Raw genomic sequence first — 17,668 nt, 5'->3', positions numbered from 1 at the left:
ACAGGCTGTGACAAGCAGCTGGGTGACCTTTGCAGCAGGTACAGCCAAGTCAAGAGGGTGGTTCTGTCTGCGACCCACAGTGCCCATATTGCGATGCATATGGGATCAGGGTAACAGGTATCCATACGGGATTCTGACACTGATCCTTTTTTCTATGTTTCATGTTTGGATGGTAGTGTTCTGAAATTGTTCATGTAATTAATTTAGTTTTGCATCTTTGTATAATCAGACATTGATACAAGAATTCCTTCTGCTGTTTACACGTCAAGGATACCAAGAAAGAGGTGGGGTTTTGAGTGTTTAGTTAATATATTGGTTCTGATAGTGATTCTACAATGCTGGGCCTACATCATTATGAGACATTGCTTATGGCATCCGTTTTCTACACAGGATTTTGGGCACAGTCTGATATAATTATTATTTAAAAGACTGATGGCAGGTTTGTGTTTTTATGTGCAGTAATCCTGCTGTGATTTTGAGCCTTGAGGCTCAAAGGTTGGGATTTACTGGGCTCATTACGTACCTCTTTTATTTCCTCGCAGGGCTGCCTCACGGTAGAACATGAGCAGGTAATGCACGAGGAGCACCACTGGGAATCATGTCAGACGAGTCAATCTCAGGGAGTGATCCGGACCTGGACCCGGACTTGGAGCAGGAGGATATGGAAGAGGAGGAGGAGGAGGAAGATGAGGAGGAGGCGATGGAGGAGGACAATGATGGGGATGACGAGGAGGACTTACTTGATGAGAGTGGTAAGTGAACGGGGTTGTAAATCTGCATACATTTGTTATACAAAACTGGTGTTACTAATTTTGGTGAGTGGCACCTTGGTAGATTGCATAAGGGTTAGGATTTGTCCAGTGCTTGGAAGAGAGAAGTACTTATGTAGGTGTTTAGTTTAAATAGGGATTTAATGTAGGTTAAATTTGGACTCCTGACCAAAAAAAAATTTCCATCATGAAAACAAGCCACAAGCATAAATTGTAAGTAGGATAAAATTTCTAAAATAGCTACAGATACTGGGGAAGCGATTATATAAAGTAGTAAATAAATTAATTTAAAATTACTTGTATTATTAAATGGATCCAGTGAAATTAAATATATTTACATTACTCACCCATAGGTAGGTAAACAATTTAATGGATGCTGTTGGCAATTATTGCTCACCTACAATAATCATCTTTAACAACCGGAGAATGTTCTTTTCTGACAGCATACAAGTTGGGCTTCTTTTGGTTTGTTTGTTTTACAGTACGAAAGGAGGCAGTGCTGAGTAAGTTAGTTGTCACCTTCTATCCTCATAGAGTTACAGCTGACCCATGCTCCTCTTCAGTTAGGACCAGTATAGCTGTTTGTGGACTTGTGCTGTGTAGGTTATGTTTAAGCAAGATGAGGTAACAGTTCTGGTTCATAGCACAATCCTAGAAGTGTGTTTGTTGGTCCAGCAGAAGGGCTGATGTTCCAAGATGGGAGACGGGAATGCATTGCTCAGGTGGGAATTCCCCATGCTGTATTTGCCACCAGACCTCCTGTATCATAAAACTACAGCCCGAGCCTAAGGGAATGCTGCATTTGATTCCTTTAAAATTATGATTTTTTAAATAATTTAAAAGGATGTGCAGGGTTTTGGATGCACCTACTTAAACCTACTGAGAATAGTCTTCCTTTCCTTGGCATAGAATGTGTTAAAGACAGATACTTCTCTTTTCTAGTTATGAAAGTATTGTTGGTTTCAAAGTATGTTGTTGCCCTCAAGTGTTTGGTTTGCTTTTTTTTTTTATATTCTTTCAACCACGTGCTACCTGAAGATGCTTTTTGATTTTAAAAAGCTTATAAAATGTTTACACAAATGAATTTCATTCCACTGCTTTTATTCATGTGATGGCTTTTTCTATTGAGAAAGTAGGGAAACAGAAGTGTTAGGTAAGAAAAGGAGAATTCCCGGGAGGTAAGAGTTGTAGGGCCACAGGTTACTTTGTCTCAAAGAGACTGGTGGTGACCTTGTCACTTTGTTCATGGGAACCTGCACCCAGCAAGCAATAGGAAGCATGACGTTGTAGCCAAATTTTTATTAACAGAGAGGAGTGGCTGTATGTCATGTCCAAGCGGGTCATTCCCCTTGGTTATTTAATCATAGACCTGTGTTACTGTGGCTGAATATTCATAATTATTCTTAAGGATTATTCTTTCCAAAGCAAACAAAATTAATGTAGATGTATCAGGACATCGCTAACTGTTAACGACAGCTGTTTATCTTCCTTTTAAAACTACAAACATGCTTATGCTTTATAATTCTTTAGTGACTAATTTAAAAATAAATTTTAACAAATGTAGGAAATAATGAGGAACAGTAAAAAAACAATGTACACGGAACATAAAATGTTTTTATGGTTGTTCATTTGGTACAGGAAAAACTCTCTCATGTGCAATCTGAGAAAAGCTAGATCGCCTCTGAGGTTTCAGATCGTTTCAGCTTTAATTCTATCTGCCAGAATATCAAGATGCTTCTGTGTAATTATTGTGTTCTGTGGGGGTGTCCATTTTGCTTTTCCTGATATCTCTTCACAGCTACATACTGCCTCAGAAATTTCATTTGACACTTACTGACATTATTTGACTATTACCTTAGATCTAATATAAAAAAAACCCCAGTCCTCTGCTATTTGACCGCTGAAATATAGCTAACTTCAGAATGAAGAGGATCATTTTAATTTTCCCATCTGATGTTTATAGTCCTGTCTCTTTGCTGATGACCCTTGTTCATAAAAATCATCTTGGGAACAGACAGTTATTTTTATTCACAAGAGGGAAGGAAGTGCTCTAATGTTTATACGATGAAGCTTTATAAAAGCTTAATTTTAATGATTTCTGTTAAAACTCCCTGTTCCCAGCTGTGCTGTTCTCCTCCCCTCCTGGTATTGTGGTTGTTCTGTAGATGTTCCACTGGGGATCATGGGGGCACCCTTCCTTCGTGGATGGGCTCTTGCATATCTCTAGCACTACAAGACTTAGAAGATTACTAATCTTTCACAGTTCTTTCCTTGGAAGAGTGAGAGGCTGCATATATGTTTTCTCCATACTGATTGCTTGTTTTAAGTAACAGTGATAATAACTATAAAACTAAAATTTGTACTGCTTGCTTGCAGAATAGTGGCTTTGGTTTAGGAGCATAGGTTTTCAACATTTTGGTGGTGACTCAAATTACTTAAGAACCTTCCATGTTCATGTAATGTTGTCGGATGATATAGTCTCAGACTTGTGCAAAACATGTCACTGCTGTTTAACCTGGTTTTGTCTCTTTGATGTATGTTGTGTGTGCAATTAATACCTGTGCTGGCTTCAGTTTCAGAATTTTCTTCAAGTTCTTTTTACATTCTGGTAATTAAGAGTGCTATCATCAGGTTTGGTGCAGTTTTTCTCATTTCTGCTCAAAGTTTTGTTTGAGTTTAGAGAGTCTAGAGTTTACTTGAGTTTGGACTTTTATGGTACAAACTTTCACTCTTGATGAAAGCAGTTCTTAAACCTTCTCCCTCTGTCTTCAAGGAAGAAAAAGAGTACAGAAGTCTAGTTTTCCAAATATATCTGAATAAGTGAGAGTTAATAACCATTTAGCTTATATCCTTTATATGTTTCTTAAGTGGGGGTCAGTTAATGAATCTTATCATGTGTAGGAGCTCTTATAGCTTTAGTCTTTTTTTCTAGAGCACTTCTTCCAGGACATACCTACCCTGACACGTATAACCCCTTCCCAGTGGCTGCCAGGCTGAACACCCATCCTTAGCAGCATGCTTCAGTCCTAGCTGGGGGCTTCCACTTTTCCAGCCTTGTCATCCCTGCCCGCTGCATCTGTTTTCTCATCACTTGTGGGAAGCAGCACTTGTTTTATCATGTTTGATTTTGTGATACCAGTGCATGACTGCTAAGAACTTTTTTGTTGACTCCCTAAATCCTTTTCACTAGAAATGTGATGTACTGATGACTGTAGAGATAAAGGGCTGTTTCAAGTCCTGCACTTTTTCTCTGATCCTGGTGGTTGCTCAGGGCTGTGTAGAACTCCATAGGAATAAAAGCTAATTTGAGCAAAGAGAACAAACCTCCAGTATGGATTTTACAGATAATTTCAAATGCAGGGACTGCTCATACCTCAGAACTTTCCTGAGGAAAGCTGTTGAGTGTTTGAACAAATCCTGCTGTAGTGCTCTGGTTTTCCACTTTCTGAATGTCTTTGGATAATTCTGATTGAAGTCTCTGCAATTCATTCTCTTACTCATAAATGTTGCTGAAATTCCACTATTAATAGTGATGGCAAGTTGCTTGCTTTCTTACCTCTGAGTATATGGGTTAAACACTTCTTTTTTTAAGTGTAGTTCAGGGGTAAAAGTGTAAAGAGCTGGTGGTTTCAGTTCTCTGAAAGATGCCTTAATGGGCACAGGCATTGAGACACTGTTCTTGAAGGCTGCTAGTTGTGTTTGCCTTACAGGATGTGTGGTACAGCAGACAGGGATTGGAATCAGTACTTCTGGGGTGTCTGCAATGGACCATTTTCCAGTACCGTGGTAGTACTGCAATTCTTAATATGCAGATACACCAGACAACACCAAATAATAGTGTATTAGATACTACTATTGTGATATGACAGTCTCCACGCAATTGGTCTTGTCTTCTGCCCTGTGTTGTCCACTTTGCCTGTTTTCTCCATTCTTATCCCTTTCTTCCCACAGGGCTGGGGGGCATGCTAGATCCATGACATCTCTATTTGGTGGAGAACAGAAGATGGAGGCAGTTTGTGTTCCCTCTTCCCACCTCAGGCTCACACTGTTCCTGCTCCCTGACAAAGTGCTGGAGCAAAACAAAACTGCTTTGTGTGGGGTTTCTGTGGGTATGGACCATTAAAGAGGAGTGAATGAGAAGCACAGTTGTGTTGGTGGCACAGAATTGCAAGTCCCAGGAGAGCAGAGGACACACAGGTGTCCTGCCTGTGCTCTTTCGCACTGCACCTTGTTAGTAGCGTGGAGGGACCAGGGCCAAGTCTTAGAACCTGTGTAAGACTGGCAGAGGGGGTTGGTAAGGGGAGAGGTATCTTTTTCCTCACCCTAGCCTCTTAGACAGGGATAAGCACAGTCTTATGACATTTGATAGTATCATGACAGATTCAAGCAGTTATCTCTTGTTTCTGGAGCATGATCCAGAGTGTATTTCAATGGCTGCTTTTTGTTTGAACTTGAGTGTGCCACTTGGTACTCACAGTTTCGGGTTTCCCAAGATACCAAGGCAGGAGTATTTGACAGCCACTTCGATTCACGTTTGAAAAGATCTTTGCTTTCCTTGAACTCTTGCTAGAGGAAAGCCTGTTTATGTAAAGGGGTGCTGTTAGAACAGCTTTATGTACCATTTTCACTTGGTGGTTGGGGAAAGAAATGTGGCATGAAATTATAGCAAGAATGGATTTTATTTAATGTGATGTTCCTTTGTGGCTCTTTGTGGGTCAGCATCATGCTGCATGCAGCAAGGGGTGCAATTACATTGAAAGTGAAATCGATTTGTAGCTGCGTGAATAATTTCCTTGTCTAATCTGATGGGAAAAATCAGTAGTTAACTCCATACTTACTAGGAAGTTCATTAGCACCTGGAGTTATTTCAAAACAATTTCCAAAATCATTTCAGCTTTAAGTCATGTGGAGTGTGAGTTATTTAATTAATTTTTTTGAATGATACATGATTGTATCCTTAAGGTGCAGGGAGCTGCTGCTCATTTTGGGAGATTGTGTTATTCATGTGCTTCCCACCCCAAAGTCATTCCATCTTTTCTTCTCCCAACAAGGTGTTGGAACAAAAAAACCTGTGGTGTGTGTGGGAGTCCCTAGCTGGATGTGTGGGGTTGGGAATAAAGCAAATTTCTGTCCTTACAAGGGAAGAGAGGAAAGTCTTTGGTATAAATCTGTTCATTTAGCAGGCTCCTCCTGCTCATATAGAGTTTTTTACTTTTCATCTGAAGTTATTCTTATAAATTAGGTCATGTTATACTCACCTGTATGAAACTGAGAGGCAGAAGAAGAATGTGGAGACGGTCTTCTGAATGATACCTTTCTAAATGATACCCTATTCTATATAATTTTATATCTGAATTTAGAAAAGCCCGTACTGCTGGAGGAGAAAAGAAGGAAAGAAAAAAAAAAAAAAGGGGGTGGAGGTGTGGAAGCTAGTGTTAGAAAGTAATTTACTTGCACTTTTTACTTTACTTGGATGGTCTTGCTTGTGTTGGTAAATGGAAGTTAGTTCCAGCAACATGAAGTCTTTTTACCTTCTACTTTTGACCAGCCTGCACATCATTTTCTCTTAGGGAGGACAACTTAAAACCAGTGTTTCCTGTCTACTAGAAAATGAAATGCATTCCTTCAGAAGAGAAGGAGAAAATACATACTTATTTCTTTAATCTCTCAATTCCTTTTAGAAAGTGTCTTTTTCACAGCTGCATCTTCAGGTGGTATCAAGGGTAGATGGGCGTCCCAAGGTTGAGGCAGCCTTAGAGACTATAGCTGCTCTTTGAGGAACCCTTTAATGAGATGCTTCCATCTGCTGCAGTACGTGGGCACAGTGGACTTCATTGCTTTCTGCCTCAGACTGGTGATACATGTGCTCTGACTCTTGTCCTCATTGTTTCCGGAGGCTGGTGGCAGGGACTAATGAAAGGCACAGGCCTGTCTGGAGTAGAGGAGGCTTGTTTTGTTGATTGAAAGTGGGTAAGTCAGAATAAAAGATGTGCAAAGAAACAAAACTCAGGACTTTCCTAAACCTAGAAAAGCACTGAAGGCAATAGTAAGGGTTGCTTTGATTTTAAACTCTGCTGTATTCTGTGTGTACATATGCAAGCGTGGTGGGTGCCAATAATTAATAAGCCTATAATTTAACCTGCAAGTTACTGTTGGCAGAGCGCAAGTGGAGGCAAGAGTGGTGATTGACATCTTTCCATTTTTTCCTTCTTGATAGACTTTCCTATCTTGATTCTTTTTTTTTGGTTACTTGTGGCTGGATGCAGCTCCCTCTGGAGTCCACCAGTACTATTTCTAAGGAAGCTAGAAGCATGGGTCCTGGGGGGAGCAACCTCTTCTCGACAGTAAGTTTGTTGCCTCCGCAATGGCCCTGATCTTTGTAAGCCTGCAAAGTCAAACCTGAATTTCCATGTAGCTCAGTGCACTTTCATGTTCTTAAACAACCATGTAGATTCTAATGCTTGTAGTGATTTTTCATAGACTGTCTTCCAAGCAAATAATTTGTGCAAAGAGGATGGCACGTGTGATGGTATAAAGGTACAAAAGTAATCACTTCATATGAAAGAATTTACTGGTAAATTATTATCCTGCTTATTGGCATGTTTAAACTTTATGGAATTGTTATAGGAAACTGCATTTCCTCAGATGCAGTTACCTTAGGTCCATTACCTTGGATTAGAGTGTTTAAATATGCTTTATCATGTGGGTGTAGACTGTGGGACTCAAGTCAGCTGGTTGTGGATAACTCAGGAAACGTGCATCAGATCTGCAGATGCTGGATGCATTTCTCAGGTGACTTGCTATAACTAAGAAATTGAAGGGGTTTTATTCTTTTCTCAGTTCCTGAAAGAGATAAGAGCATCTCCAAAATTGCTTTGTATCTGTTAAGCACACTCTGTCCAGCTCCTCAAGTCTTACATTCCTGGCTTGTGTTAGTTTACCAAGACCCAGAAGGTTAGGAGCTGGCTGTCTCCTATGTTTTCACAATCCAGTTGATAAAATACAAAAGAAATAGTATCAAAGGTGAAAAGAGAGTGGATATTGGCATTTGCAGTTTTAGCAATCCTGGTTACTTAGTAATGCAGAAAAGTTACATTGCGATGGCCCTGAAGAGGGTTTGTGTCTCCTTTAGGCAAAAGCCCCACTGATTACTCTGGGAACTTTGCTGCGTTACAGGAGGCTGAATATTTTACCCATTATTTTTACTCTGGCAGTTTCCCTGTAGTACAGTCTGTCTTTCAGAACAACTGGTTTTTCTGTGTGCACTCTGAGGGGCTTGGACCTGCCCAGCTTGCAAGTGTTTGTGTACCCAGCGTGGTGTGTGAGAGCTGCTAATGCCCATGCAGACCCCGTGGCAGGCACCCAGCTCTCTTGAAGTGGATTTACCGGACTCACTAAATGGTGACATTAAAAAAAAAAAAAAAATCCTCTTGGGTGCTTTTGCTGGGAACTGCCTGTACTGTACGCTTGGTTAACTCCCTTTCTGCTGAAGCTGAAGCTGCAAATTGCCTTGCCGGGCATTATATTTGTGTTGGGGCAGTTTTGGCTGTCGGGGCGTGATAGAGGCAGGTGGAGCCTTTGTCTGCCCGCTGTGTGCCCACAAACCCGGGAGGAACAGGGAAGGTAAGAGGAACGGAGAGGAGTGTGGGGAGGAGTGGCGCCTGGGGTTTGTGGAGGTTTTATTGACTGATTCCAGCATTTTAACTAACCCTGTGAACTAGGTTATTCTCAGCAGGGTGAGGTGTGGCTTGATGGCTGCTGTGGGAAGGAAGGATGAGATCCTGACAGTGCTGTCCCCCCAGCCCCCTTCGCAGGGAATTACAGACTGACGATGTTGCAGGTCAGTCGCTGAGCCTGTCGCCGTCTGCCTGCTCTGCCTGAAAATGTGTACACTTTCTTGTCTCCTCTGCTTATCCTAAGCAGGGGGAAGCTCTGGATGAAAATGTTCCTCTGCCTGCCTCCCAGGCTCTCTGACAGTGGCTTCCCTTTCAAGAGGGTGGCACAAAGTCTGGCATAGTCTAAGCGTTATATAACCTGGAGTAATGACTTGCTTTACTTCTTTAAAAGGAGGTGATGACGATAGAGCTCTCCTTCCTTCAGACCCGCTGCCTGGGCACAGGGACTGGCTGATCTTGTGAAATGATGTGTTATAACTAGCTGTGCTGTTCTTCCCCCTCTTTTCTTCCTCCTTCCCTTTGATCTATTACGTATGATGGAATACAAAATAGAAATCCTTCTATGTGGTTCATGAACAGCCCACATCCATGGCTCTGCATTTTCTATATATATGTATATGGATTTTTTCAAATGTGGTTGGTTTTTTTTTTAACCTGTAGCTACACGTGCTCTTTTCTTAAAGCTGCTACAAACGTGAGAGTAACATGAATGCATGGGGAGCAGGGCCAATGAGAGCGCGGTTATTAGCTGAACAAAGAATTGCTCCAAGTCTTTTGTGGAGAGAATTATCTTGTTTCTTCCGGCTTTTCTGATGGGCTTTGCAGGATATGAGCATTGTGCTTTACTGGCCCCAAACTTGCTTTCCTCTTTTCACAAAGCAGCCAGAGAATCTCTAACAAAGGGCAGTCACTTCTTTTGTGTCTGGTACCTTTTTCCCCATGTACGTTTCCAGTAGTCAGCTTTGTACCACACCTAGTCAGTGCTAATAGATACCATACTCCATCATCTGCAGCTTCTGAAACCATGATGAAATCACAAGGAAACTAATTAGCAAATTTGTAATGTGGTATTTTCCTTCTTGACTTTGCCAAGGTCACCTTATAAGTGTGATGAAGCCAAAGTGAAAATCCTCTGCTTTACATGTTAGGGAGTGCTCCTATTATTTTCAAATGTACTGTGTGAAATATTTCTCTGTTTGGCATTTGAATTTAAACTATGCATGGGGTCCTTATTTTCATTTTTCCTTAATTTATCTGGTATTTTGCTGGTTTTGATGACTGGTTAAATAAAATGTGCATGTAGCAGCTGTATGTTGTACGTTTTTTTGCCAGGAAACAGCAGCAAGTTTGGAAGGAGGGGGAACTTTTAATTGAATTAAAAGTGTTCTTCAGGTTTTAAAACTCAGTATCATATCACAGTTATTTGCTTTATTTGTTGTTTTAATTTCATGCTTAGGCTTTGCAGAAAACTGCATCTTTCAGGAGCATCTGGCCCGTTATATGGATCAAGGGTTTTTTATGCAATACCCATATTTTTTTTATTTTAATAACAGTAGTTTGTACTACAGATGTTGAAAATGTCTTGTTCACATTTTCTTCAACATGCAGTTCACTGACTCAGTCTCAAAAAATTCTAAGTAGGAGTCAGAAGACATTATTTTCACTTGCAAATATGCAAATAGGAACGAGACAGGAGAAAGCTACAAGATAAAATCTTTTTGGGCTAGGTGAACAGAAACTTCTAGTTTAAATCTCTGTCAAAACAAATTTTGCAATTAAAACATCTGTAGGTAATCTTCATCTATGTAAAATATTTAAATACTTGAACTATTAGAAGCAATTTTAAAATGGCACTTTTGTGTACTCTTAGCTTGTGATTTGTGTCAAATTTGCACTTAGATGAAAACTGGAATCTACAAAATCACTCTTCTGTGTTGCACAAATACATTGTGTCATCTTCAGCAACAGAAGTGCAGCAAGATGTAGCAAGAGATGAGGATCAGTTTCTTGAATGTAACTGGGAATGTAACTAAATGGATTTACCTTTGATTAAGATAACTATAAATATCTGTGATATAAATCCTTTGACTTAAAAGTCATTACAACTTATTTAATAACAATATATTGTTATTTTTTTTATTTCATTCATTGATGAAATAAAATAAAAAACACATTTAAACAACCTTTGAAAGCCTGGGGCTGAAGTCTGAAGCAATGTGTCTTTTGCCACAGTGACAGTCTGAGCATAATTTGCAGAAGGCGCTGTTTCATCACCACCTGTATTTTCTGTGATTAGAGTTCTGTTACATTATGTACATCTTCCCTTAGTTGTGATTTAGATGAGTGTGGGGAAAAAAATAAACCGAGATTTATATGAATACAAATAAAGTGAGAAAAAACAGATTGATCAAATGGTATCCTTACGGTTCAGTCCAAAACTCACTAAAGTAAATGGAAGGACTCCTCTGGTTTTCCATGCTTACTTTAGATCTTACTCAAAAAGAGTTTGTATTTACAATGCAGTGTTTAAAAAGCAAATGATTCTCAAAACCCAGCAATACTCAGTTGCCAACAAATAGTGTTGTGTAGTTAGAGTTTGATTCTGTTTGAACTGGTTTAGGTTGCTAAACACCACCTTATACCATAACCAACTCAATCTGATATTCTTGTGTGTTTTCCATGTTGGTAAAATAACATGGAGAACCAACACAGAAAACAGGACAGGGAAAGTGGCCTTGATATTTGTATGTGCTACTAGCAGCTGATAATCAAGAGTGAAATTAGGCTGTCAAGCCTAGTTTGTGTTTAATAATTTACAAACAATTCAAATTTGTAGGCAGTTTCTCTACTTGTTGGAGATCAGTGGGGTGTGCAGAAGCAGCTGGTGGATATGGAGCGTGTGAGGAAGCTGTGGGGTGGGGAAGGGACTGCACAGCCAGTGTGGAGCAGCTGAGGATGCGCAAGGAAGCTCTCTTCTGTTCTTCAGGGTGGCAGCGAAGGTGAACAGCACGAGGCAGTCATTGCAGAGAAGAGAACCACCCTGGTGTGCAGGGGCCAAGAGCATGGTGGCACGTCATGGATCCAGTGCTTCTCACTCATGCTGCACTTGGTGGGCTCAGATCAGGTCAGTGTTGAGCAGTCCCGGAGCTGCTCGGCCTGCAGCACAGGGGAACAGTGGTTTGAGAAAACCAGGGTCAAGGTGGGGAACCGGCTGGGGATGGGGAATGAGCTGCTCCAGCTTGAAAGGATGGGGAAGGAGAGTCACTTGTGATATGTTTTGGGACGTTTTGTTGAAACTTCTTAGTTGAACTGAGTGTAGGTTGATTTCCCCACACCCCCGCCAGCACTCCGTCTCCAATACTCTCTGCTATACAGAGGAGCTAGTGTGCGGAAAAACTTTACAACTGACCTTCTTGTGTGTGCAGGCAGGTTTAGGTGTGAGCTTTAACCCTTATGAATTCGCAGTGCTCAGCGATGCTGACATTGCTGCTGAAAAGACTTTTCAGTTGAACGAAAACCATGTTCTGAAGGGCCTTTATCTTGGTATTCTATGAAAATACAAACTTTATAGCGATTTTTCTTTTAACAGGGGAGTCTCCTGTGCTGTTAGCAAGGGAATCTCTCAAGTGACAACAGTTTCTTGAGGAGCCTCTTCTGATGTATAGCACAGTCGTACAATTGTAAAGAGCCTGTGGTTTAAGCGTGAGGTAGGTGAGGCATGACAGCTAGGTAAGATTTCAGACCCTGCAGGGGGAGAACATTACTCCTTACTGGCAAGGCTGCCCTCACAGAAAAGCCATTCAGTAAATGGGCTTATCTGTAACAAGATTACCTTCCATGAGGAGATCATTTTATAAACTGACTGTTTCTGGCAGATCTTGGCTGTGTGAATACGTATTTATCATGGCTAGCAGTGATGGCCTCACCAGTAGGCTGCTGTGAGCAGAGAAGCTAGAAAAATCCATTTCCATTTTGCATACTAAAGTGAAGAAGGAATTTCCCTTTCTGTTGCTGCATGTGGAAGGACAGGTATAGGTTGCCTGTTTCCCCCAGTGTATTGAACTTCCATTTTCCTCGTGCTTGATTGCTGTAATAAGCATGTGTCATGGTTTAACCCCTGCTGGCAACTGAGCCCCACACAGCTGCTCGCTCACTCCCCCCACAGTGGGATGGGGGAGAGAATAGGAAGAGTAAAAGTGAGAAAACTTGTGGGTTGAGATGAAGACAGTTTAATAGGTAAAGCAAAAGCTGTGTGCGCAAGCGAAGCAAAATAAGGAATTCATTCACTGCTTCCCATCGGCAGGTGGGTGTTCAGCCGTCCCCAGGAAAACAGGGCTCCATCACACATAATGATTACTTGGGAAGACAAACACTATTGCTCCAAACATCCCGCTTTCCTCCTCCTTCCCCGAGCTTTATATGCTGAGCATGATGTCCTGTGGTATGAAATATCCCTTGGGTCAGTTGGGCTCTGCTATCCCAGCTGGGTTCCCTCTCTACTACTTGTGCCCCCCCCAGCCTGCTGGCGGGTGGGGTGGGGAGCAGAAAAGGCCTTGGCTCTGTGTAAGCACTGCTTAGCAGTAGCGAAAACATCCCTGTGTTACTGACACTGTTTTCAGCACAAATCCAGACTCATACTAGCTGCTATGAAGAAAATTAACTCTATCCCAGCCAAAACCGTACAGCATGCCTTGTAAATGCAACTGGGTACTTTCCACAAGTACTTGTCCTTAAATCTTGCTTCCTGGTTACATAAATCTGTTAGGTCAGATGCTGAGGTGATGTTTGCTTATTTATTCTAACCATACAAAGTCCTTATAAGGCCTGCTGCAAGGTCCTTAGCTATGTACTTTTCTTAATACATTTGTCCCTCTTTTCCCCCTCGATAAACACCGTATGTGCTCGTGTACCAGCTAGGGTATTTGAATCTGTGACGTAGGTGAAAGGCTGCCGTGTTACTGAGCCACTTAATTTTAATACAGTTCATCTTTTCTTTGATAAAACTTACATGGCTTGAATTAAGAAAAGAGCACCTTGGGTTTGTTTCAAAGTTGTGATGTGCCCTGAAGCAACGAGGATGTTTTGATGGTAGCAAGCATTCACTGTGCCCTACCACCCTCTCAAATGAAAGGTCTAATAAAAATGGCTGGAGTCACATGAAGGTAGCCAGGCTCTGCCCTGGCTGTGTTTGCAGACCTTTAGATCCATCTTTGACTGTTACGAGTGCAGCTTGTCCTGGAGTCCTGTAGATCTGTGCCAGGGCTGCTCAGAGGCAGCCTGCTTGGGGCTGCTTCTGCCCATCCTGGTTTTCCCGGCTCTCACTTGCTGGTTGTTTCAAGCAAAGAGCTGACTTCATTTTGTGGACAGACAGTCGCTAGGAGCGAGCCGGTTCCATTAGGTGTCTTATCAGCCCAGTTCTGCCACTTGTTGCTGGTACTCAGTATGTCTATGAAGGGAGTCAGGCATGGAAAAAGTCTCTGTAGCACTGAAGAAGGTTAGGCACAATGGCTAGCCTTTAAGAGTTCAACCACAGCTTTAAAGTATTTATTCTCTCCTGTACCTGTCCTTCTGGTGCAGATGGATGACGGGGAGGAAGGCTCGCTTACAATAAGCTTGCACTCCCCAAATTCTGACAGGTTGTTTCCTAAAAACTGCGAAATCTCCTTCACAGTCTGTTTGCTGCACTTCTGCAGACTGGCAGTGCTGCACAACATGCTGATTTAATGAAGCAAACAGGATGCTCTTTCACCTATTGCTGTGCAAATAGGTTACCAGCTCGCATCGTACTGCTCGGGTTTCAGTCTCAGTTGTCCAGGTTTCTTGGAAGGTAGCAGGCATCATGCAAATAGTTCATAAAATCACAGATACCAAGATTTTTTTCAAAGCCAAAAGGCTGTACTACTTCTGCAGCTCATTGCCCCCCTCTTTTGCTTTTGTGCTGTCAAACTTGGGAGCGGGGTTATGGCCCTGTGTCCCCTGTTCTGAACGTCCTGTTGTCTGTTGGGATTCCCCTTGCATGGGGCCCCGCCGGAGCCTGAATGGTTATGTAAGGATTTTTATTTTATTCCCAGTCTTGGTCTCTGCCACTAGTTGAACTGGATCACCGGCTCAGTGAATGGGATCCCCTCAGATCTGAGATCTGAACAGCGTGCAACTCTGCCGCTCGCTCGAGAGGAGGGAGAGAGAGGAGACCTCCCCCATACACACCCACTCAGCCTCCCTGCTCTTCTCCTCTCTTTTAAAACTCTTTTCCCAGGCATAGCTGAGCTTCCCGCTGGCTGAAGCCAAAGCGGCCCGTCAGCACAGCTCCGGGCAGCGGGCACCGGCGGAGCAGCAGCTACCTCGGGCAGGGCTGTGGTGTTTGACTCTCCAAGCAGGGGAGGAGAGAGTGACAATTTTTATTTAGGCTGAACACGAGGCATATTTAACTAGTTATATAACAGTGACCCCGGTTCGTCTCGGCTGGGTGCAGGGAGGATACATGCGTACTGATTCCCTTCGCACCGGCTGGGTGGATTCAAGCACTAGGAGCTATTTACCAAAGTTATTTTCAGAAACCTTAAGTGCAGGTTTCCCTGCCTGTACCCTGGACTGTTTTATCAGGAGGCATTTCCCGCTTGCAAGCTGAACAGCCAGTGAGAGTGGATTTACTGCTCGCTGGGCTGCAGGCAGAGATAAGGAGTTGTCAGGAGTGACTGGAAACTTTTGTCCTGAAGACCCTGAGACAAGAATAGCAGAAGGGCTGAGAGCGTGCGGCCGCGCTGAACAAGTCTTGGGGCAGAGTCGCAGGCAGAGGTCTTGCGTCAGTGCACTGAGCAGCATGTTACTCTTGGATGAGTCTCAGCAGTTTCCAGGTAGGACACAGGCTGGGGGGCTTTTGTGGGTTGATTTTTTTAAAAAATTATTTTTTTCTCCTCCTGTTTTCTTTTCCCACTTGCTCTTCTGTTACAGACCATTCATTCCACCTCTGTACTGGAGCACCCTACTCGGTGGCTAGCAAAATGCACCAGGAACTAAGACTTCTGTGGGACTCGGCTTTCAATTTGCTGCCTACTGGGCAGGGATTGAAATGGCTGAATTTTCAGTCTTGCAGTGCTTATTGGCTTGATGGAAGGGATATGAGAAGGAAGCTCTTTCTTTGTGCTTTTAATTCTGAAGACTTTAGTGATGTGACATTCTGGGTCTGCCTGGTACTGTTTCTGCTGGTGTCATACTGTAATGCTGCAAAAGTAAATTTTAGCAAGAGGAGAGCCAGTTGTTAATATCAGTATGATTTTATATGCAGTGTCCTACCCCATCCTCTTCAGCATTTTGTATGTACTTTCCTCCAATATCCTACTTGATAAGAGTTTTGAACGCTGCCTTTATCAGTGAAATATTTGGTGACTTGCTGACTGGGCAGCAGCCTGGGCACCAGGCAGAGCTGTTGGTGCCTGCTCCAGATCCCCTAATTATAGTGCCTAATAGACTAAGAGCTACTTGGCTCTTTTTTTCCCCTCACCCCTATCAAACAGAAGATGCTGGTGAAACTTTAACACAAGTTTAAAGTTTTGAGATGGCTGCCACTTAGTTTGCTTGCTGGTGGGAGAATGCTGTGTGTTGGAGAAAAAACTTTGTTCAGATTTGAAGAACTTTCTAAATTTGTAATTTAAGTTGTTACTTTGAGGTCAGGTACTCCAGGACACCAAGCTTCTTCCACCTTGTTCACATGGCAAATACCTCCAAAGTTCATGCTATGAACTATAATAGGCTGGTCACAAATGGTCCCCAGGAGTTCCAGCTCTGGGTTTCTGGTTTACTATTGGAGTCCAGTGCAGTGTGGTCTTCCTGAGGAGTTTTTATGGAACTAAGCCACGCTGTATTTGTTGTCCATTAGTGGGAGGTACGGATTCTAGGGGAGGGAAAACCCACCAACATCCATCTCTTCTTGCTTTCTTACATCTCTGGTTGTGGTGGCAGGACAAAGAAAGAAGCTAATTCTGGGAGAATGTGAAATGAGAAGAAAAAGCAATTATGATACAAAATAAGTTTGGATAAGTGAGGAATCTGGGTGATACAAGTGGCTTATGTAACTCAGTCTAGATAATAGGTATAAAAAGAAGATGGGGAGGGGAGAATGCTTTTGGAAATGAGACTGTAGGTCATAGATGGAGGGAGAATGCAAGCTTAGAGGCTTTCCAAAAATTTTGGGTGGAAGGCTATTTTGGGGTCATTTGTACAAACATAAGAGAATAAGAGTGCAAATGAACTCCTTGTACAGCATTGCTCACCAAGTTATAATGTCTGGGACAAGGTTTATCACAGTCTGTTCTACCAGTGGGAAAATTTATCTCTGTTTGAGGAAGCATTTGTAAATGATCTGAAGTGGTTGCGCTCTGGGTGGTGGATCCAAGAGGGTCTCTGTCCCACTTCTCCCATATCTGCCTTGTCCCCAGAGAGGGTGATAAAACTGCACAAGGTCACAGAGTGAGTCCAGGGCAGAACTGACACATAGTGTTCTTCCCTGCCTTTGTGCTTCAACCACTGGTCGGTGTTTCTTTTCCTCTCTGGTTTGTGTGGCTTTCTCTCACTCCAGGTACCTGAACACTTCTTTGCGGTCTTCAAAGTAGCAAGCACTTGTGTATATGCATTGCTGTGCCACCTGTTCATTATTTTGGAAATGTTTCTGGAAATTTAGAGAGGATTTTAATTATTTTTATGGTAGCAACCACCAGCTAGTAAATCAAGGTTTGTTGCAGTACACTACCTATCCCCCTGTTGCCCTGCAGGAAAACTGTCTCTTATTTAAAGAACCCTGGCTCCTCCCCATATATACATATGCTTCTTTTTTGACCGTAGAGGTGGTTGTAATTTTAGCAACCTTATGAAAGAACCGGTGCTTTTCCCTTCCTCCCCCCCCCCCCCCCCCCCCCAGGCTGTGATGTGCTTAGCTTTCAGGGTGTTACATATTTGGATGTTGTGTCCTTGTGACATCGTGGCTTCAATTTGTATGAGTCTGATTGCCATGATCAACTTTGCAGCCCTTTGTCAAACTCTCAGCAGCACACAGAGCAGCACCGATATTTTGAAAAGGAAAATAGAAACAGATTGTGCTTTGAGTGATGGTGTTTCATCCTGGTCATATTAGCTTTCTCCAGTGCTCTCAGTCACTTTCCTGGCTGCACTTGATGGGAGAAGTGCCAGTGGAATGCGGTGGCACACAGGCTCAAACTCAACAATTTG

The 17,668-nt window shown here is 42.5% G+C and overlaps 1 protein-coding gene across 5 annotated transcripts in view; it reads left to right on the top strand.

The window, feature by feature from the left end:
• Positions 1-17,668, top strand: part of RAD54L2 (RAD54 like 2) — a 74,429-nt gene that overhangs the window by 23,786 nt on the left and 32,975 nt on the right. For 4 of the 5 annotated variants that reach the window (XM_055803942.1, XM_055803944.1, XM_055803939.1 and 1 more), the window contains exon 2: positions 543-752. In XM_055803942.1, the coding sequence (XP_055659917.1) occupies positions 599-752 (154 nt within the window). In that variant the 5' untranslated portion in view covers positions 543-598. Of the gene's footprint in view, positions 1-542; positions 753-14,588; positions 15,301-17,668 lie in introns of those variants that run through there. The other variant, XM_055803941.1, reaches the window with a different exon arrangement.

The sequence above is a fragment of the Falco peregrinus genome, chromosome 5 (assembly GCF_023634155.1).
Source record: "Falco peregrinus isolate bFalPer1 chromosome 5, bFalPer1.pri, whole genome shotgun sequence".
Taxonomy (NCBI): domain Eukaryota; kingdom Metazoa; phylum Chordata; class Aves; order Falconiformes; family Falconidae; genus Falco; species Falco peregrinus.
This window is presented reverse-complemented; position numbering and strand designations above follow the sequence as displayed.